This window comes from Nelumbo lutea, chromosome 1 (assembly GCF_056320005.1).
Source record: "Nelumbo lutea isolate HS-2025 chromosome 1, American lotus-T2T, whole genome shotgun sequence".
Taxonomy (NCBI): Eukaryota; Viridiplantae; Streptophyta; class Magnoliopsida; order Proteales; family Nelumbonaceae; genus Nelumbo; species Nelumbo lutea.
The window spans coordinates 111,821,302-111,845,390 of NC_142684.1; the positions used below are offsets into that span (position 1 = coordinate 111,821,302).

A 24,089-nucleotide genomic window follows, 5' to 3' on the forward strand; every position below is an offset into this window, starting at 1 on the left:
TTGCGCTACATGGAATTCCCCCCTCTCCCCTTCTCCATCTCTTCAATGACAAGTATATTCGTCGTGATCGGATAGTCAGGTTTCAAATGCAGATGAAACAATAAGGATATAAGACGAGAAGACAACTAACTATACAACCACTCATTAATATGCACATTTTCTAAGTTTTATCCATCCTTGAATTGAGTCATGCCACTAGCAAGCAGAAAGACAATATCTTACAAATTAACCCCACCCTCTCTCTCTCTCTCTCTCTGAGGCTGAGACTGAGACGCCATGGAAAGAGAATTGAAGAAGAAAGAATTTCGTTTTTTTTTTCGGTGGGACTTGGGATCTCATCATCAGGATTCAGGATGCAATTAAGTCGTCTATTTGGGTTGATCGTCTCTTAATCAATAACATAAATAAATGTACACAGCCTAATTAAATTAAACAAGTTTACAAGCCGAGAGCTCCAAGAGGTGTCTTCCCTTGCCCAGCCTCGAAGTAGAAAATGAGCATAGCCAACATGGCGATCCGAGCGTGCTTGATCTCTGCCAACTTCAGTCTTTCCAGCTTCTCCTCATCTGGGATGTATACACCGTCCTTGATTGTACCAGCAAATGACAATGGGTCAAAGAATTTACCACCAGGGTAGCCTTGATCGCCTGTGGCGTTCGCAAAATTCTCGGCCGTTTTAGACCATGGTGTGGCCCATTCAACCGATTGGGACTGTGGGTTGAAGAAATCGGCCCACCTCTTGCTCTCCACCCATCCCATGAGCAGGAGTTGGGTGCCCAAGAGAGAGCCAAAGGAGAAGGGCGCAATTGCACCTGGGTCAGCACCAGCCTCGAACCATGGGATCCCACTCCAGGCCTGGCCAACGAAGATGCCTACTACAGCTGCCATTGCCCATCGTCCATGGATCAGCTCAGCTTCTCTGTACCACTTGAGGAAGGCTGGGTCCTTACCTAGCCCCAATGGGTCAAACCCATAATCTCCTGGGAGCCTGCGTGCATGTATGATCAAATGTAGCTCAGTTAAACCCCAATCAGAACAGGCCGTGCCCAAGCTCACTCAAGCACTCGGCCAGATTCACCAGGAGATGTTGTGCACATTATAGATTGAGCAGATTATTAGTCTGATTAAATGATCTAAACACTGTCCATCTGATTCTGACCACCAATCAATAAGAATTAGGAGCACAGAATAGCAGAGAATGGCAGAGAGCAACCAACTTAATTAGGAGTTAAGAGCAGAGCATAAGTTCAATAGAAGCAACAGAAGTTGAGCACACCAGACCAGATATCAATGGTCCTAAGATTGGGGGTCTAGGGGAAGAAAAATGAGAAACTTACGAGCCATCCAGCCACTCTGGGTCAATGAAGTTGCCTCCTCCCTTAATAGCCGGAATCCAAGACTTCTTGGCAGCTGCAGCGGCAACAATCAGCTTCCGGGGAGCAACCGCAGCACCACCAACTCTGGCTCCAATGCTCGATGTGAGCAAGTTCTGGCTCTTCTTGCCGCCGGACAAGAAGGGTGAGCTCAAACCATTGAGGAGTGCAGCAGCAGATGTTGCAGACATTGCCATATGTCTCCCTCTGTAGCCTTACTTGCTCTACTTCTTGCTGGTGACTGATTATCTAAGCGACTGAGCTAGAGCTACTACTAATGGCGTTGCTTGGACATCTCTTTCTCTATGCTAGTAAGATGGTTTTATCGTTACGCGAGAGAGGGTGCGACGGAGGAAAGGTTGGTGATGAGCCAGGTAGGCCCATTGAAATCTTTAGAGGAAATCTTAACATCTCTCTTTGGATAGATTTCTGGCCAATGGGATACTGAGTTCCATCCGTTTCTGCGTTTCCTTCGTCCACTTGGATATTGTCTTTGCCACTACTTTTATTCTGTAATTTTTTACAACATTTTGGCCTTTTTATACGCAACTCTGGATATGAAAAATCTATGGGTTTAAAGGGAGAATGACGGTTCAGTCAAGGGTCAGAATTTTTATGCCGAAATACAGTTGGGGTGGGTGACTGTTCAGATTGATGTCAATTCATGGGCAGATATTAGTGTATAAAATGGGAATTTTTGATATTTCCAATGTTTATAACTTTACAGTAAAATTCAAAAATTTGCATTGAGCCTATCATTCTTGAAAAAAAAATCAAAGATTTTTTGGAAAAATGATCCTTCAATTTGATAAGATCGACTTGGGTCAGGGAAAGCCCGTGCTCACACCGTCTTAAGTTCTTAACGGCCTCTCCCAACCTTGCATGAGGAATATCTCCGCAGCGTTAAGCCAAACTCCATTTTGATGCTCAGTCAGAATTATCTGATCTAGCTCAGTTTTTCAGTTATTTTAAGTCAATTTTATCTTTTACACGGATATTTTTATTTGAAAACAAATGTGAATTTGTTAATAGGTCATGTGGGAATAAACCCATCGTTAAGTTCGCGTGGCCTAATGGATAAGGCGCTCGCCTCCGGAGCGGGAGATTGTGGGTTCGAGTCCCACCGTGAACGGTCTCCATTTCATTAACATTTTTGTTGCTTTTCCTATCTTCTATCCAAAAATAAGAAAAAAGGGATGGAACCGATTATATCAGTTCTGATCTGATCTATGTTGGTACCCAATTAAGACCATATATCCTGAAATGTTTAAAGTACTCATATGCATCGCATTGCATCGTGTATATATCATCCGTATCCAAGGTCATATATACCATAAAACTATAAATTTGGGGGTTTTAAATAAATACTTCAGATGTTAGAAGCCATCCTCAGACTCAGTAGCCTGTTCATCAATTATTAGGTTGAAAAAAAAATCCATGGTTTAAATTGCATAATATGCATATTTTACCTATTGAAATTTTAAATATTTGTATTCTCATTTTCTTGTAATTTTGGTTATATTATTTGTCTAAAGAATAAATTTTCGTCAAGAAACATTACCTCATTTAATAATGGGTTTGATTCTAAGTATAGTTTATAGAACCAAATAATAATCAGTTTGAGACTGATTCACTCCGTTCCAAACCAAACCCAACAGATTAACAGCTCCCGGGTCTGCCATGGCACAAGCAATATCTAGTCCGATTTTGTTTTCTAGTAGAAGAAATAAAGGTCATGTTTGGTTCAATTCTCATTCTTTTTCATTCTTATCCAAGATAAAATTTTAAAATGGAAAAGAATGGGTAAAAATAGGTAGAATGAGAAAATGTTGTTATGAACCAAATATTTTTTTTCCAAAAAAATGAATTATTTTCAGACTGACAAGTGTCTTATGTTGCTCATTTTCATTCTTACAAAAAAAAAAAAAATTGTGCTGATATTCACAAAACTGCCAACCTAAGTCTCCAATAGTCAATGTTCACCAATTGGCATAGATGTTTTGTAAAAGTACTTTCGTAAAAGTGATTTTATAAAAGTACTTTCGTAAAAATGCATTTAGAAAAGTACTTTTGTAAAAGAGCTTTTATAAAAGTACTTTCACAGAAGTGCTTTTATAAAAGTACTTTTGTAAAAGTACTACAAAAGTGCTTTTATAAAAGTACTTTTAAGTACTTTTATAGAAGTGCTTTTGTAAAAGTACTTCTGCAAAAGTGCTTTTATAAAAGTACTTTTATAAAATTATTTTCGTAAAAGTGCTTTACTAATGTACTTTTATAAAAGTGCTTCCATAAAAGTGCTTTCGTAAAAGTACTTCCATAAAAATGCTTTTATGAAAGTACTTTCGTAGTACTTTCATAAAAGTGCTTTCATAAAAGTAATTTCGTAAAAGTACTTTTATAAAAGTGCATTCGTAAAAGTACTTTCATAAAAGTGCTTTCATGTAAAAGTACTTTTATAAAAGTGTTTTCACAAAAAGTAAATATCTATGGCAAGTTGACAACAATTTTATAGGTAGAGTTTCCTCAAATAATGAAATGAGCATGATGGAGCATGAATATTTTCCATGTTGCAAGCTAGTCAAGTTTTGTGCTATAGGGCTGATTTTTCATTCTAAAAAGAATGTGGCCCTAGGAAAGAATTTTGTAACCAAACACTCTAATGTTATTCATTCTTGCCTAGAATGAGCAAGAATTAAGAAAATGAGGCCTAGGGTAGTGAACCAAATATGGCCAAAATTGCTCCATTTGGTTTGCAGGAATAGGGGTTTGGAATTGGAACCGGAATGGGTTATTCCGATTCTAGCTGTTCGGTTGGGCAGAATCGGAATCCCATTCCCATTCCTGCTGAAATGGCATTCCCCCATTTGAGGGAGTGGCTTGTTTGATTTATGGTTGAGCTGGCCATGCATGGACGTCACGTGGCAGCCACCGCGGCCATTTTATCCCTGTGGCCACATCGGCACCGTATAGGATAGATAGCGCCACCAAGGAGAGTCTTACACAGACAAGGAAGTTAACCCTATCGGGGAAGAAGAGTCATTTCAAAGATTTTGGTGGACAAACTCATCCTGACAACCCCTGAAGCCTCATCCGAATATGACACGGATCTCTAGCTATAAATAGGTAACCTCCGTTCATGGTAAGGGACTTTTGGATCTTTATACTTCTACTTTGCTTTTATGGCTCAGAATGACACTATTTATCCCTGCTCGAAACGACACTTACTCGGGGACCAACTACTCCTCAGGCCCCTAAAATTTCTTCTTGATTATAGATTCCATTGCGCGGCTTCATCCTTCCACCTCGGTTTCACTCAATTGGTAGGATTATTTGATTGTGATCTTGGTTCGGGACACCTCGGGTTGGACAATATCATGGTCATTCTTTGCCCCTCCCTTGGGAATGAAATTTCATTCCTGTTGATTCCGATTCCCATCCCTATTTCTGTCTAAATCAAACAGACTATGGGAATAGGCCATTCCGATTTTGAAGGATTTCGATTTTGATTCCGATTGCAAATCAATTGGACCCTAAATTCTTTAAATCATGGTTAAAATCAAGGTAAATTACTAAAGACTCCCTGAAAAAAGGCATGAAAGTGTCTAAAATCAATCAGAGTCCTCTAAAAAAATGCATGAAAGTGTCTAAAATACCCATACAATTACTTTGACTAAAATGTTTCCTCTAAAAAAAGGCATGAAAGTGTCTAAAATACCCATATAATTACTTTGACTAAGATGTTTATTTTCCAAGTTTTCTCTACATATGAATCATTTCAATCTCTATTCTGAAATTGATTTATTTTCCAAATTTTCCCTTCATATCAATTGTTCAAAGGTAAAACTATAATTTTAAATTCTTTTTTATTTGTTTTCATAAAGTTCGTATTGTTTTCTGTATAAACTAGCCTCAATAGTAACTATATGTGTATTTTAGACATTTCCATGCTTTTTTTAGAGGATTCTAATAGAGACAATGTTTTGAAAACCGGACTAGACCGGATGGGGACCAGTTGACCTAGGAACCGGTTAGGCAACTGGTTCCATTTCACCCTAAAATTGTTCTTGGGCCAAAAACCATTGATTTGGTCAGTGACCCACTGACCCGGACGGTCGAACTATCAACCCGTCGACTTGGACAATAGTTTTTGGCCATTTTTATTTTAATTATTATTTTTTAAATCAAAACATGTGGGATGTACGAACCAAACAATCAGACCATTTGACCAGGAAACCATGGCCAAAACGGTTCCATGTCTGGTCTAGTTTTTAAAACCTTGAATAGAAGGGTTCTAGTTGCAACGTGTCATAAAGTTCAGGAGAGGTGATTACAATTATTAAACTTTAGGGGATGTTTTACCAACACTCTAAAGCTTCAGGGGAGGTTTTGACAGTTTTCCCTTAAAATTAAATTAGTCCTTAGTGGATATTGATTCCATGATTGATTGATAGGTCATAATTCTGGAAACATAAGACAGATCAGTGCAAAGCAGTGACCCATGGGGAACCAAGACTCATTTGTAAGTCCTATGCCCATAAAACCAAAACAATGGTTATACACTAACGACAAAGATTCTATTTCTTCACATAACTAGTGCAACTTTTATCTCAATTTTTTAAAATTTAGTTATTCTAATGTCTAATTGCTTTGCACATATTTTTATTTGTATTCTTTAACTTAAATATTAGCATTTTATACTTGTTTTGCATATGTTTGCTTAGTCTTAATTATTTCATCCTATCATTATTGGGATATTATCTAAAATTCATCATGACTTCTTCACATTTTCCTAAACCATGACTTTTCAAAACCTATAGAGGATTTCCTGTTAGTAGGGGTGTTAACAGGTCGAGTTGGGTCTGTTTGAGTCATTTTCTTCAACCGACCTGACTTAGTCGGTTTACTTATTGATTAAACTGAAACTGACTGGCCATGAAGGGTCGGCTTATCAGTTTAGTCGGTTTTTATATATATTTTAAACTAAAATATTTATTTTATATTTAAGTTTATTTCTTTTTTGTTTTTATGCAAAATCAAAATATATATTTAAATCGATTAATTTTTTATGCAAAATGATTTTTTGTCAATATATATTTAAATTTATACAAAACTGAATTAAATATTGTACCATTGTATTATATTTGTATTGGTTTTACGTTTTTAGTTTTTATCATAAATAACCTTTTTTTTTCAAATTTCAAATAAAACACAAATAAAATATATCAACATTTAACATATAGGGTAGGGACTAATTAATAATTACTTAAACATATAAGATCGGTTTGGTTTTGGTTTTCATGAAACCGAACTGAATTGTCAGTCTATTTTCTCATACAAACTGAAACTGACCAGTGGCTTTGAAAAGCTGACCAACTCGGGTTGGGCCGGGCCGGTTTGGTCAGTTTAACATTTAATGTGAACACCCCTACCTGTTAGTGAATTTTATTCTCTAGAACTCACCTGTTAGTAACAGAAGTTGTCCACATAAGCATTTTAGAATTTTTACATAACTAAACTATTTTCAGATGGTTAATCAAGCTTATTAAATATTTTTCATGACAAAATTATCCATGACCTGAGCCCTGGCCTATATCTTGCCCGTAGTAGTTAGTTGTAATTTTTTCATAAAAATATTTAATAAAGTTGACTGATCATTTAGGGGTAATTTGGTCATATAAAATAATTAAACGTTTACATGAACAACTTCTATTAATGATCACTACCGATAATCTAATAAAAATCTTAACGAAAGATGAACTTTGATTAACAAAACTTACTAACAAGAGGGGCTCTCTTGAGATTTTGAAAAGTCATAATGAATTTAAGAGAAATATAGAAAAGTCATCATGATATTTAGATAATGTCCCATGATTATTAGATATAAATTTTAATTCAGATATGGTTACTTGATACCCAAGTTCCTTTTTTTCATGAAGGCATTTGCCATCACTGGTTTGTAGGACAACAATGTCAAACACTAACAGGTATAGACAGGATGTCATTTTCTTATCACATATCAAAACTGATTAGGTGTAACTAATTAATGGAGTTGGTCGGTGGTCATTTGAACTTTGAAGGTATCCCATTAGTCCCATACAATTACAATGGCATCACTACGTATTGAACATCACTACTTTCTGTGTTCAGCTCTTACTAGCGAAGGAATCTCTCATGGTTGCTAGTTTATTGTAGTTTACTAAATATTGATTAGATTGGAGTTTTCTAAAGATAGCCTAAGAAGTTCTTTTAGGTTATAATATGGTGTACTCAATCTGTTCACAGGAAAAAATGGTGTATTAATTCAAAATGGAGTTGCAACTTTGGTGGGTAGTGTTGTCTGAGTTGAGGCGGCGGATAAGTAGCAAAGAAATGTCCTAGTGAGTTGTGGGACAATCTGAGGTGGATCTAATGACCTGTGAGTACAAAAGGTCAGAAGTCCCAGGTGGTTTATGAGGGAGAAGCACTTTTTTGCTCAAGTCAATGAAAAGGATAAAGAGGTTGGCTAGGATAACCTAGTCACAATTAGGGCTGTTCACAAAACAATGCCAAATCGGTCAAATGGACTAAACCGGGCCAACCCAATTCAATTTGGTCAGTTTTTCATTACCACCGATCAGTTTCAGGTTATGAAGAGAAATAAACTGAACCAAGTTAGTTAGTTTCTAATTTCCTAATATTTCCCTAACTAGGTAATCCCTATCCTAGTTTCTTCTTTCTAGTTAGCTACTTATTTTTAATATTAAAGAACAATAAAACATTAGTTAAATAGGAATTACTTTTGTCTTTATGATTGTTTTCCTTTTCTGAGTAGTAAATTTTACACCAAATACGAAATGTTGAATATGGCTATGGAGGAAAACACACAAGTTAAGTCAATTTCAAAAACCATTTTGGGATTGGCAAGCATTGCAAGTAAGGCCCCTATACCTTTAGACTTCCAATCTCAGAAAATTTCTCATTTGATGGGAGTCTTTGAGAGTGGACATGTTGGACAAATTGGAGACTTGGAGTCTTGGCTTTTTGCATTTTTGGAAAGAGTAAAGGAGAGGCTACTCTTTAAAGTATGCTTTAATTTACACCAAATAGGCAAATGGGAATCCTAGAGTTTTGAATATTGATTTTTCTTTGGTTCTTCTCCAAATTTCAATCTTCATCCTTTCCTGGTCCACCTCCTCAACTCAAGTACTCTCAAGTTTTTCAACATCACTTGGCTGTCCACCACCATTACAACTACAAGTCTCCCATCTTCTCAACTCTCATTCTCTCAAGTATCAACTTCTCAAGACTCAAGCATCACATTCACAAGTTCGTATTTTGTTTTTTTATTTAATATTTTTAAATTTTAATGCATGTTAAAAGTTGATATATTTTATTTATGTTTTGTTTATCCTTTGAAAAAAATCCAGTTATTTACGATATATTTGCACAAAAAAAACTTCAATTTTGTATGGAAAACCTAATCTATTTAAATATATATTTTGGTTTTAATTTAAATATATACTTTATATTTAAAACTGCTAAATATAGATATTTTGGTTTGGCATAAAAACTGAAAAGAAATAAACTTAAATATAGATAGATATTTAATTATTTAGATATAAATATTTCAGTTTTAAATAATAAATATATGTCTAAAAAATATATATTCTGAAATATTATAAATAATATGTATATTTCTGAAATATATATTTCAGTTTTAAATGTATTTCCAAAATATATATATATATATATATATATATATATATATCAGTTTTAAATATATTTCCAAAATATATATTCTGAATTTCATAATCTTATATATATATATATATATATATATATATATATATATATATATATATATATATATATATATATATATATATATATATATATATATATATATATGTAAAGCTGAAATATATATTTCGGAAATGTATATGTTTAAAACTGATGAAGGGCAATTTGGCCCGACCTAGTAATAGGGGGACACGTGGATATGACCTGACTAATAGATGACAGCTCAGCCCGATATACCAAGACTGCAACAGATTGAACTTGGATAATCAAACCACCTCGGCATGGGTCACCTCGGGACGAGGTCACCTCGGTACAAGTTTGCATTAGGACCACCTCGGTCCCAAGGCAATACGGGGTTCACCCCAGTTCGGGACTGAAGAGCATTAGTTCGGGGATTCTGACTCAAACCACTACTTGACGACCCGGAAACATCACCATTAGATTCCGAACCTTTTGAGATCATGCCTCGTAACCACATGCCTTATCTTCCTCCCTGTACGGTTCGGGTGGAATAGATAAGCCTTATCAGTTGGCAACATTATCCCCAATTAACATGAAAACGGATCTCATCGTAACGAGGATCCCAAAACTACTCCGCGACACCCACAAGGACTTCACTATTTAAAGGCTCCAACACCGAGGGCACAAGGTACGCATGATTTCTCTGTTTTCTAGCTCTCCTACCTCCTTACGCTATTTCAGCTCGCTACCAGTTTACTAACTTAAGCATTAGCGCCGGGCTAGCAACCCCGGGTTCTCTGATCCTTTTCTTACAGAACAACTTAGTCCATCGTCCACCTGGAAGCCAGATCACCTCTAGCAGGGAGCAACGAGATCGCGCAACATCATTTGGCGCCGTCTGTGGGAAACGCAACAAAACTCCTCTCCACCATCAATAACAGAATCAAATCCATGGCTTCCTCTAGCAATGTCGGACAAAACAACGAAGCGAACATCTCTGGGGGGCAACCTCAATTCCCGTCTGTCTACATAGATCAATTTACCATACCACTTATTGCGACTAGGGTCCCAACACTGACCATGCCCCAAGCGATTTCACAAGTGAACGCGCCACTCCCTCCTGTAGTCGGTGCGACATTCGCTGCCATTTGTGGTTCCCCCTAGAGTCGGGAAATCCCAACTTGATGACCGGGTACACTACGTTCGGGCCATCCAGGTCCAGATGCAACAGGTCCAGTAGTTTCAACACTATCAACAACAGGTCCTCCATCACTTTTACCAGCAATAGTACCAGCAGCAGTTCCCTCCACTACATTAGAATCCGCAACCGGATCCACCTCAGCACCCTCGAGCTCACTAGAATCACCTAGGAGCCTATCTATGCTAGCACTAGACATGATTAAAACAAGAACAACAAAGGAGAACAAACTAAGAAAAAAACGAACCCACCAAAATAAGAGTGACCTCAAAATACAAAGAAAGAGCAAGTTGAAAGACTCCAGCGTGACCTTGGGAGAGCTCAATTACAGAATTTTTGGCGAAGAAGAGGGGTCCCTCGGCCCCTATTTATAGTTCACCGCGAGGCGATCAATGGCTGAGATCTGCTTGATCCAATGGTTCTCATGAAAACCGGTCGCACGATGCCCGAGGACAAAATCGGTTGAGTGTATTTTTTGACGTCTATGGAGTCCACAAACAGTGTGACGTTCGCGTGTAGACGACTGGTTAAACTGAAGATTCGAACAGGTCCGACCGGCTGTCCGCTTGACAGACTGCGTAGACCTCATGCCAAATCCACCTAGACTTGTCATGAACTCCCCACATCGGGTGCGACCCCCGGCTCGGGGAGTGGGGGCCAATTGATGAAGGGCAATTTGGGCCGACCTAGTAATAGGGGGACACGTGGACACGACTTGACTAATAGATGACAGCTCAGCCTGACATACCAAGACCGCAACAGATTGAACTCGGATAATCAAACCACCTCGGCATGGGTCACCTCGAGACAAGGTCACCTCAGTACAAGGTTGCATCAGGACCACCTCAGTCCCAAGGCACTTCGGGGTTCACCCCAGTTCGGGACTGAAGAGCATCAGTTCGGGGATACTGACTCAGACCACTACTTGACGACCCCGGAAACATCGCCATCAAATTCTGAACCTTACGAGATAACTGATTTGTTCGTTTACTCCATTTTTATTGTTCTTTTGGTTGGAATTAATGAAAATGCAGAGAAATAGGCATTTTGCGTGTTTTAAATGGAAAAGTTTCAATTATTAGGGTTTTTTTCTGTATGTTCAGGTAGTTATTTGGGTGATTTAGTTTGAAAAATTCTTTCATACAAGATGAAAATTGTAGTGAAATATCAAATGTTTCAGAGGATATTTTAGATTGAATCAACTGATTTCTTATTTTCTTCGAACCCGTGAGAAGTAATTCAATAGGGGCATACCCAAAGCTCATACTGTTAACAGTAGTTGTAACCCAGCAAAGGTGACCATGAGAAAAAAAAAAAAAGATGGCGATCTTCAGAGTTCTTATTTCTGTTATCCACATGAGAAAAAATAGAGGAATAGGAGTGTTGGTAAAGCTATCGCCGCTTTCCGTTCATCGAACCCCAAGAAGATGAACAGATCTTCCCTTTTTTTCAACATTCATTTTAGTTTAAAACTAGTTAATATAAATTTCCAAAATATATATTCTGAATTTCATAATCTTTTATATATATATATATATATATATATATTTATTTATTTATAAAGCGGAAATATATATTTTGAAAATGTATATGTGAATGGCGATTTGGCCCGACCTAGTAATAGGGGGACACATGGATATGACCTGACTAATAGATGACAGCTCAGCCCGACATACCAAGACCGCAACAGATCAAACTCGGATAATCAAACCACTTTGGCATGGGTCACCTCGGTACAAGGTCGCATCAGGACCACCTCGGTCCCAAGGAAATTCGAGGTTCACCCCAGTTCGGGACTGAAGAGCATCGGTTCGGGGATATCAACTCAGACCACTACTTGACGCTCTAGAAACATCGCCCTTAGATTTTGAACCTTACGGGATCACGCCTCGTAACCGCATGCCTTATCTTCCTCCCCACCCGGTTCGGGTGGAATAGATAAGCCTAATCAGTTGGCAACGTTATCCCCCAATTAACGTGAAAACGGATCTCATCATAACGAGGATCCAAGAACTACTCCGCGACACCCGCAAGGACTTCACTATTTAAAGGCTCCAACACCGAGGGCACGAGGTACGCGTGATTTCTCTACTTTCTAGCTCTCCTACATCCTTAAGCTATTTCAGTTCGCTAGCAGTTTACTGACTTAAGCATCAGAGCGACCTCGTCGGGCTAGCAACCCTGGGTTCTCTGATCCTTTTCTTGTAGAACAACTTAGTCCATCGTCCGCCTGGAAGCCAGATCACCTCTAGCAGGGAGTAGTGAGATCGCGCAACATCATTTGGCATCGTCTGTGGGAAACGCTACAAAAAGCCTTTCTCCACCATCAATAACAGAATCAAATCCATGGCTTCCTCTAGCAACGCCGGACAAAACAACGAAGCGAACGTCTCTGGGGGGCAACCTCAGTTCCTGTCTGTCTACATAGGACAATTTACCATACCGCTTACTGCGGCTAGGGTCCCAACACTGACCATGCCCCAAGCGATTTCACAAGTGAACGCGCCACTCTCTCCTGCAGTCGGTGCGACATTCGCTGCCATTTGTGGTTCCCCCTAGAGTCGGGAAATCCCAACTTGACGACTGGGTACACTACGTTCGGGCCATCCAGGTCCAAATGCAACAGGTCCAGTAGTTTCAACACTATCAACAACAGGTTCTCCATCACCTTTACCAGCAATAGTATCCGGCAGCAGTTTCCTCCACTACAGTAGAATCCGCAATCGGTTCCACCTCAGCACCCTCGAGCTCACTAGAATCACCTAGGAGCCTATCTATGCTAGCACTAGACATGATTAAAACAAGAACAACAAAGGAGAACAAACTAAGAAAAAAACGAACCCACCAAAATAAGAGCGACCTCAAAATACAAAGAAAGAGCAAGTTGAAAGACTCCGGCGTGACCTCGGGAGAGCTCAATTACAGAATTTTTGGCGAAGAAGAGGGGTCCCTCGGCCCAAATTTATAGTTCACCGCGAGGCGATCAATGGCTGAGATCTGCTTGATCCAACAGTTCTCATGAAAACCGGTCGCACGATGCCCGGGGACGAAATCGGTTGAGTGTATTTTTTGATGTCTATGGAGTCCACAAACAGCGTGATGTCCGCGTGTACACCCAACGCGACTTGGGCTACGGCTGGTTAAACTGAAGGTTCGAACAGGTCCGACCGGCTCTCCGCTCGACAGACCGCGTAGACCTCGTGCCAAATCCACCTGGACTTGTCATGAACTCCCCACATCGGGTCACGACCCCCGGCTCAAGGAGTGGGGGATAATTGATGAAGGGCAATTTGGGCCGACCTAGTAATAGGGGGACACATGGACACAACTTGACTAATAGATGGCAGCTCAGCCTGACATACCAAGACCGCAACAGATTGAACTCGAATAATCAAACCACCTCGGCATGGGTCACCTCGAGACAAGGTCACCTCAGTACAAGGTCGCATCAGGACCACATCAGTCCCAAGGCACTTCGGGGTTCACCCCAGTTTGGGACTGAAGAGCATCAGTTCGGGGATACTGACTCAGACCACTACTTGACGACCTTGGAAACATTGCCATCAAATTCTTAACCTTACGAGATAACTGATTTGTTCGTTTACTCCATTTTTATTGTCCTTTTGGTTGGAATTAATGAAAATGTAGAGAAATAGGCATTTTGCATGTTTTAAATGGAAAAGTTTCAATTATTAGGGTTTTTTTCTGTATGTTCTGGTAATTATTTGGGAGATTTTGTTTGAGAAATTCTATCATACAAGATGAAAATTGTAGTGATATCAAATGTTTCAGAGGATATTTTAGATTGCATCAACCGATTTCTTATTTTCTTCGAACCTGTGAGAAGTAATTCAAAGGCATAGGGGCATACCCAAAGCTCATACTGTTAATAGTAGTTGTAACCCAGCAAAGGTGACCATGAGAAAAAAAAAAAGATAGCGATCTTCAGAGTTCTTATTTCTGTTATCCACATGAGAAAAAAGAGAGGAATAGGAGTGTTGGTAAAGCTGTCGTCGCTTTCCGTTCATCGAACCCCAAGAAGATGAACAGATCTTCCCTTTTTTTCATCCTTCATTTTAGTTTAAAACTAGTTAATATATATTTCCAAAATATATATTCTGAATTTCATAATCTTTTATATATATATATATATATAAAGCTGAAATATATATTTTGAAAATGTATATGTGAAGGGCGATTTGGCCCGACCTAGTAATAGGGGGACACATGGATATGACCTGACTAATAGATGACAGCTCAGCCCGACATACCAAGACCGCAACAGATCAAACTAGGATAATCAAACCACTTTGGCATGGGTCACCTCGAGATGAGGTCACCTCGGTACAAGGTCGCATCAGGACCACCTCGGTCCCAAGGAAATTCGAGGTTCACCCCAGTTTGGGACTGAAGAGCATCGGTTCGGGGATATCGACTCAGACCACTACTTGACGACCCCAGAAATATCGCCCTTAGATTTTGAACCTTACGGGATCACGCCTCGTAACCGCATGCCTTATCTTCCTCCCCGCCCGGTTCGGGTGGAATAGATAAGCCTTATCAGTTGGCAACGTTATCCCCCAATTAACGTGAAAACGGATCTCATCGTAACGAGGATCCCAGAACTACTCCACGACACCCGCAAGGACTTCACTATTTAAAGGCTCCAACACCGAGGGCACAAGGTACACGTGATTTCTCTGCTTTCTAGCTCTCCTACATCCTTAAGCTATTTCATCTTGCTAGTAGTTTACTGACTTAAGCATCAGAGCGACCTTGTCGGGCTAGGAACCCCGGGTTCTCTGATCCTTTTCTTGTAGAACAACTTAGTCCGTCATTCGCCTAGAAGCTAGATCATCTCCAGCAGGGAGCAGCGAGATCGCGCAACATCATTTGGCGCCGTCTGTGGGAAATGCTACAGAAAGCCTTTCTCCACCATCAATAACAGAACCAAATCCATGGCTTCCTCCAGCAACGCCAGACAAAACAACGAAGCAAATGTCTATGGGGGGCAAATTCAGTTCCCGTCTATCTACATAGGACAATTTACCATACCGCTTACTGCGGCTGGGGTCCCAACGCTGACCATGCCCCAAGCGATTTCACAAGTGAATGCGCAACTCCCTCCTGTAGTCGGTGCGACATTCGCTGCCATTTGTGGTTCCCCCTAGAGTCGGGAAATCCCAACTTGACAATCGGGTACACTACGTTCGGGCCATCCAGGTCCAGATACAACAGGTCCAGTAGGTTCAACACTATCAACAACAGGTCCTCCATCACTTTTACCAGCAATAGTACCAGCGGCAGTTCCCTCCACTATAGTAGAATCCGCAGCTGGTTCCACCTCAACACCCTCAAGCTCACTAGAATCACCTAGGAGCCTATCTATGCTAGCACTAGACATGATTAAAACAAAAACAACAAATGAGAACAAACTAAGAAAAAAACGAACCCACCAAAAGAACAGCGACCTCAAAATACAAAGAAAGAGCAAGTTGAAAGACTCCGACGCGACCTCAGGAGAGCTCAAACACAGAATTTTTGGCAAAGAAGAGGGGTCCCTCGGCCCCTATTTATAGTTCACCGCGAGGCGATCAATGGCTGAGATCTGCTTGATCCAACGGTTCTCATGAAAACCTGTCGCATGATGGCCGAGGACGAAATTGGTTGAGTGTATTTTTTGACGTCTACGGAGTCCACAAACAGTGTGACGTCTGCACGTACACCCAACACGACTTGGGCTACGGCTGATTAAACGGAATGTTCGAACAGGTTCGACCGGCTGTCCGCTCGACAGACCACGTAGACCTCGTGCCAAATCCACCTGGACTCGTCATGAACTCCCCACATCGGGTCGGGACCCCCGGCTCGGGGAGTGGGGGCCAATTGATGAAGGGCAATTTGGGCCGACCTAGTAATAGGGGGACACGTGGACACGACTTGACTAATAGATGACAGCTCAGCCTGACATACCAAGACCGCAACAGATCGAAATCGGATAATCAAACCACCTCGGCATGGGTCACCTCGGGATGAGGTCACCTCGGTACAAGGTCGCATCAGGACCACCTTGGTCCCAAGGCACTTCGGGGTTCACCCCAGTTCGGGACTGAAGAGCATCAGTTCGGGGATACTGACTCAGACCACTACTTGACGACCCCGGAAACATCACCATCAAATTCCAAACCTTACGAGATATTTGATATGTTCCTTTACTCCATTATTATTGTTCTTTTGGTTGGAATTAATGAAAATGCAGAGAAATAGGCATTTTGCATGTTTTAAATGGAAAGGTTTCAGTTCAAGAAAGTAGTAGAATAGGGTTGAATGATCATCTATCTGGAAGCTATTAGGGTTTTTTTCTGTATGTTCCGGTAGTTATTTGGGAGATTTTGTTTGAGAAATTCTATCATACAAGATGAAAATTGTAGTGTAATATCAAATGTTTCAGAGGATATTTTAGATTGCATCAACGGATTTCTTATTTTCTTTGAACCTGTGAGAAGTAATTCAAAGGCATAGGGGCATACCCAAAGCTCATATTGTTAACAGCAGTTGTAACCCAACAATGGTGACCATGAAAAAAAAAAGATGGTGATCTTCTGAGTTCTTATTTCTGTTATCCACATGAGAAAAAAGAGGAATAGGAGTGTTTGTAAAGCTGTTGCCGCTTTCCGTTCGTCGAACCCCAAGAAGATGAACAGATCTTCCCTTTTTTTCATCCTTCATTTTATTTTAAAACTAGTGAATGACCCCATACTAAGTTCGGGGAATCAATAATGTTAAATTTATATTATGGAATCAATAATGTTAAATTTATATTGATTATTATTTTAAATAAATATTTAAATTTTAAAAATATTTATTTCAAAAAATAACTTTTCAATAGTTATTAGAATATGGATAGTTTTTTTTGTTATGATATGTAGAGGGTTAATGATTAACTGATTGATAGAATGTAGACAGAACTAGTTGTGGTTAACCACTTTTGCATTTTCTGCATTTTTTAGGAATGGATTGAAAATGGTGGTAGTGGGTTGTGGGCTTTACTAGCAACTTCTTAGAAAATGAGAAGGCCATATGGTAATAGGATACGAGTTTTAACAGCAATTTCTCAGATGTCTAAATTTGAAAAAGTCTCTGAATCTTTCTTTAATATATATATATATGACAGGGCATACTTGCCATTTAATTTTCTCGCACATGTAACCAGGGTGCCCATCCAAAGTAAAACGTATTCAAATCTGATTAAAGTGCACTCGGGGACACACCAAACCCGGTGCAGGAAATCCAGACTCACAAAATTAATTATTGGCCCAGGCCCAGCCTGATCTCAGAATGCATGTATAAAATAGAGGCCCTGCAATTCTGGAACATTGTTTAACGTGTGGGTAGCCTGGTAGGTTGAACCATTGAAGTATCTAGCCTAACTTCAATTATCAATTGTTTTCACCAGTCATTTTCACTAGAATACCTTCTACTCATTTTCCTTTTTGTTGGTAGGTTAGCTTACACACATATAAAAATGTTGCAGAATGAGTTGGATTCTTTAGATTCAGTTTGGAAAGAGTATAAATACAAATATGGTACAGTTTAAATACATACAAAATAATACAAAAATCAAGGTTTTGTACTCTACAAATTTGTATTTGTACTCCTTCCAAATTGAGCCTTAGCAAATATTTAACTTCCTTCTATATGTCATGATTATTAGTTATTCAAAGCTATGTTTGATTTGATAGCAAATAAGGAAAAGAAAGTTGAGGACAGGTTCAGTAAAATTCTTAAAACTTTCTCTCAACTTTATCACATTTATCTTAAATTCACTATAATTTTTCAACACTTCGAGAGAGCTCTTTTTATTGTCCAAAATTCACATTCCATTAAGAATTCCATTTGATCACCATTAATGACCATTAATAAATATATTTAATGAGGTTGATTGGCCATTTTAGGGGTAATCTAGTCATGTAAAGTACTTGAGTGCTTATATGGACAACTTTTAGTAATGGTTACTAACAATAATGTAATGTAAATTTAACAGAAAGTGAGTTTTGAACAATAAAATTGACTAATAGGAAGCTTTGATGTTTTAAAAAGTTATAGTAAAATTAAGAGAAATACCAAAAAATCATGATGAACTTTAGATAATATCCCTTATTTTATTTAAATCCAAATAAGGGATAGGGATATTATATAGTCAAGATGAATTATATAGTCTTCACAACTTGGGTTGGGACCGTTACAAAGTGATAGCCTTTTTTTTTCCAAACAGAAGGATAAAAAATCTTCTTGTAAATATTGATGTTGGACTTTTTTTTCGTTTGCTCTAAACATCACATCAAAAACATCAGCCGGTTTAAGGGGAAAATGTTTTATCTTAATGCACTAGCTATTCAGAAGCTGAAAGAAATTCAAGGTTTTTGAATCAGTTGCAACTCCTGTATCTCGTTAAGAGTGCTTGGTTCCAAAGTTCTATAAACTCTAACGTTTCCAAGATTGAAAGCTAACTGCTTTATATATCACACTATTACCACAATTGCAAGAGTTTCAAATGGGGAATCGGCATTCTCGATGAAAGAACGGTTTAGACTTTAGAACATTTAGCAAATTAGTAAAAGTTTATTCGTGTGCAATATCAAATGATGATAATGATAATAGTCAGCAATCAAATGGCCTTATAGGTTGAATCATTAACCTATTTAACCAGGAAAATTGACTATGATTAAGACATTAATTCAATTTTTTTTCTATACTTTAGCAATTTCTATCTTTACTAACAATAATTCTTATTTTTCAAACATATTTTTGTTTGATATGAATAATATATAATATTAAGGCATGTTCAAAATTTTCTGTAAAATTTATAAAAATTCTATATTTTTATTTTTATTATTTAATTTATGAGATAATAAAAATTACTTATTTACCGAGAGGGAATGCAATTCCAATATATTGTTTGAATTTTGGTTTTTTAATATTGTGGTCAAATCAATTATTTATATAAATATATATATATATATATATTATTTATTATTTATTTATAAATAGGTTATTTATATTACATTTTTGTAAACTTTTATATGATGGAAATAGTTAAAAAAATACATACATTTTTTTTATTTCAACTATTATTTTTCTTTTTCTTTTAATAATTTATTACTTTTTTAAAAACTTAAATCAAATCGTATTAGATTCGAATATCCGACATCTTGATGGGATTCAAATTCGAATCAATATTTTATGAGATCCGGTTGAATCTTTGGATAAGATCTGATTTGAATATACCCTAATTCAAAGTTGATCTGATTTGTTTGCATACCTACCAAACCACTTGCCTACGGTGACCTAGTTAATTAAATTATTGAACCATTTAACATGGTTAGTCGGGTTATGTGTTAGACATTATTGCTCTTTATTTTTTATCCTACTTTTTGTCCCATTTCTATAATTAATGAAAATAATTCTCATTAATCATACTTTTTTATATGATTAGTATATAATATTATAGAATGTGCCCAAAATTATCGACAAATTTATACATTTTTTAGAATTTTTTGTATTTTATTATTTAATAATAACATCCATTTGACATGGATAGTTTAACCAATAACCCACTACTTGGATGGAAAAACCATTTTAGTTTTTTGGTTGATTTTAAATTATGTATTCCATTTTCATCATTGATAAAAGTAATTCTTATTTTCCTATTTATATTTGTTTAATATGGTGAATATATAACAATAGAATTGTATCAAAATGGTTTATACAAAGCTTAATGGTATTCTTTTAATTACATTTTCTGCCCTTTCAATGGATATGGATTAAATTCAAGAGGAAGGGTATTTCAATAAAGAAAAATTCCATAAGCCAACACCTCCTCATTCGCACTTTTATAAGTAAGTATAGATTTTTATTAATTTTGATTCTCACTTCTTCGTCAAGTAGAATGTCAGTTGACTGGTTTTGGATAGAGGTGTAACTTGGGCGGACCCAACCCTAGCCCAGATTGGCCCTGCCCGAAATTTTACATGGGTTGGACTTGGATTTTTAGTCCTCGAGTTGGGCTCAAGCCCAAGAAGTTGGGTTTTTGTTTTTCTTGGGCTGGGCCCGGGCCTAGCCCTTAGGTGTCCCAAGCCCATCCCAATTATACACATTTATACATTGACCAACCTTAGCCCAAGCCAAGTGCATCAAATTATAGTGCGGTTTGGGCTTGGGTTGGAAAAATCGGGCTTGGTTTGGGCTCGGGCCTTGATCCCAAATTTTAGGGTCGGGCCCAGGTTGACCATAAACTCAGTCCAACCCTTCCGACTTGTACCACTAGTTTTGGATTGGACCCATTCAAATCAAAATCAATTTGGACGGGTTGAACATACTAACAAGACATATTAATTGGACTAGTCCAAACTTTATGATCCAAAGCATTTATTGGATTGGATTGGACCTGTTTCATCCATAATGAATTTATATTGGATTGGGTTGGATTGAGCCAAAATATGTTCCAAGAAGATAAGATTTGTAGGTGTCAATGGACTAGGTTTAGGTAAAAACTAATCTAAATTAAAATAAATTTGAACAGATAGTACCCTCCAAATGATTCAAAATAGTTGTTGGATTGGATTGAACTTGGTCCATTTGTAATGGACTCACATTGGATTGGATCGGATTGGACCAAATCCGGTCCAATTGACACCCCAAGCGTCAAAGTTACAAATGTCATGGATGTGACATGTGAGACTCCACCCGTAGTTATGCTATGAGGATCATTACCCTATTAACCTTCAGTGGGAGATTAAAAAGTAAAAAGTAAAAAACAACGCCCTTTAGGCCCTGTTTGGCAACAAAAATGTGTGTTACAAAAATACGAAAGAAACGAACCATTCCTACATAGAATAAGCACACAAAGAACGCGTTCTTTGGGAGTGACAAATTGGCACTCTCAAATAAGTGAATAACACGTTCTCTGGAAAGTGTAGTTCCCACAACGTCCGTGTCTAATAATGAACACGTGTGGGACGTTCCCACGTGAGAGAAGGGCTGCTATTGTCATTTTGCGCAAAAATATAAATACAAACCCTATAGCGGTCTTCATTCATTCAACCTCACTGCTGCTACAAAACCCAGAAGAGAGTTGAACTCCTGCTACATCAAGAATGGGACGATGATCGACCGGAAAACATCTCTGGAGAGGCAACAACAGGGGTCACCGTAGCTAAGTCAGAGAGGCTGCCTAAGAACAAGCAACAAGTCAACAACAACCATTGAGTCTCGGCTGTCAGCCAACATTGGTTTCATATGTTTAGCAGTCATTGAGTATCAGTTGTTGGCTATCAACAGGTCAGCAACAGCTGTTGTCGTCATTAAACCCATCAAAGTCGGAACCCATCATAAAGATCCGATCTTGGTTTCCTCCTCCACCTCGAAGACCTCGAAGAGTTGCTATGCATGGGGATGATTTCAAGTCGCTATCAGGAATGGAGGTCACTACCTTCCAATAACTCTCTTTCGCATCATATTCCACAACCCCTCCCTGCTCTCCTCCATTAGCGCCACCCATGAAGCACCACCGTCCGCTGGGAGGATGACCCTTGGGCTGGCACTGGGGAAGGGCCACACCTCCTCTAGCTTGGACCAAGACCTAAGAGTCGGGCTGTAGCATTTGACATCTGATTTGAATCGCCCTTGGTTCTCGGTGCCATACCCGCTAACCACCCAGAACCTATTGTTGCCACCGCAAGACAATCCTTGACACTCGTCCCTCTCCTCCACTGATCACAAAGCGTTCTTCTTTATGTCGTGTCCTCCCGCCATGTGACACATTTTTTTTTTGTTAATTTTAGGTTTAATGGGAATGAATTTGTAGAATTAATGTTAAAAATAGTTTATCCAAGCGTTGTTTTTGTTTATGTAGAACAAAAATTCATTATCAAAGAACAAAAATAAAATTCTTATTCTAACATAAGAATTTTTAAAAGAATAAGAATAGGTGAAAACGTTGCCAAACATGCCCTTAATTTCCCGCATGTAGAACTTTCCATGGACGTTGGGGTATTGTCCAATTCAACAAATTTGGTTGGATGTGATAAGCGCTGTGCAACTACAGTCCAATTCAAATGACTGATTTTTTTTAATAAGAGAATTAAGTGAGTTAATGAAGGGAAGGAAAAAAATAGGATTTCTGATTCATGAATAGAAAAGAATAAATAGAGCTTGGGAGAATGAAGAAAGATTTACATAAAAGGTATTTTAGTGCTTTTGGGTATTTTTTTACCATGTCATGATTCTAAGTTCTGATTAACTGAGGTGATTAACTTAAAGAGGTAGGAATGGTATGAGGAAAGAGAGGCAATGAAGAAGAATGTTACATTGTGGAAAAGAGAAGAAAGGAGAAGCTTACTGGCATGCTTAATAAAGCTGCATGTCTCTCCTTTGTGGAAAATAGAAGAGAGGCAATGAAGAAGAATGTTACATTGGACAGTCCATGCCAGCATGTCTCTCCTTTGAGAGAAGCTATTTATCTATTTTCTTCATTTTTTATTTTTTTTTCTTATTTTCTTTTGTTTTAAAAATATAAAATAGTAATCATTGTTTATCTTGAATAGATTAATAAAGCAGCACACTATTAGAGGGAGACCTTTGGGTTTTCAAGGCCTCTTATTCTAATGCATTTTATTATTACATTTAAAAATGACATTTAAGAGAGAGAGACATTTGGATTTTCAAAGGCCTCTTATTTTAATGCATGTTTTTATTTCACTTAAGAGAGAGAGAGAGCGAAAGTAGTAATAATATAAATCAAGATTTTTAAAACCGAACCGGACAATGAATTGATCAAAGGTCCAGTTCCCGGGCCGAATGATCTAACCGTTCAAACTGAATGGATGACCCATTCTAATAAAAAAATTAAAAAAATAAAAAAACGGCCAAAACCGTTAGATGGTTCAAACAGTTTGACCGCCCGGGTTAGCATTTTGTTGACCAAATCAATGAATTTTGGTGAAATAACGGTTCTGAGGTAAAACGGAACTAGTCACCAAACTGGTTCCCAGTTTTTTCGATCCGGTCCAGTTTTGAAAACCATGATATAAATCAAATATTATAAATAGGTTGAGGTTAATCAATCAAAAAATTATTAATTTAAATATCCACTAAACATTCCCTAAAAGTAAATATTAACAAAACTTAGTAAATATTAAAAATGTGTTTCAATTCCACTTAAAAATCCAACTTAATAAACACTAATCAAAATAAAAAATTTAAATATAACATATTAACTGATAGTTTTAAAATACCAACAATTAATTAAAAATCCAAAAAATTTTGAAAAATCTAAACATAATTAAAATTCTAAAAATAATTAAAATGATTGAAAATCAACAATATTAATTGATAGTTTTAAACTTTTAATAATATTATTAGATAACTTATGAGTCGAGACCTTTATTGGGCATAATGAACTCATTAAAAATGATAAAAATTAATGAAAATTTAAAATGCATAACCCATTTTATTAATAGTAAGAAATTTAAATATAAAATATTAATTGATAGTTTTACTAATATTATTAGATGACTTTGTATTAATGCATTTTTAATTAATTGATAATTTTTATGAGTTGAGACCTTTGTTGTGCATAATGAACTTATTAAAAATGATAAAAATTAATGAAAGTTTAAAATGTGGAACACCTTTTATTAACAGTATTTTATTGCAAAATTACTCATATGCAAAAATTATTGAATAATAATAAAAAAATACCAACAATTAATTAAAAA

General features: G+C 37.6%; 1 protein-coding gene and 1 non-coding gene across 2 annotated transcripts; one reads left to right on the forward strand and one right to left on the reverse strand.

Annotated features, from left to right (window-relative positions):
- Positions 1-371: 371 nt before the first annotated feature.
- LOC148876820 (chlorophyll a-b binding protein CP24 10A, chloroplastic) lies at positions 372-1,851 on the reverse strand. The gene is made up of 2 exons (XM_088972658.1): positions 1,338-1,851; positions 372-988 (listed from the first exon to the last, which is right to left on the reverse strand). Exons 1-2 carry the CDS (start codon positions 1,568-1,570, stop codon positions 439-441), a joined length of 783 nt encoding a protein of 260 aa, XP_088828784.1. The 5' UTR covers positions 1,571-1,851; the 3' UTR covers positions 372-438.
- Positions 1,852-2,432: 581 nt separating this feature from the next.
- Positions 2,433-2,505, forward strand: TRNAR-CCG (transfer RNA arginine (anticodon CCG)). The gene has a single exon. It is a non-coding gene; the product is annotated as a tRNA-Arg (tRNA).
- Positions 2,506-24,089: the final 21,584 nt, after the last annotated feature.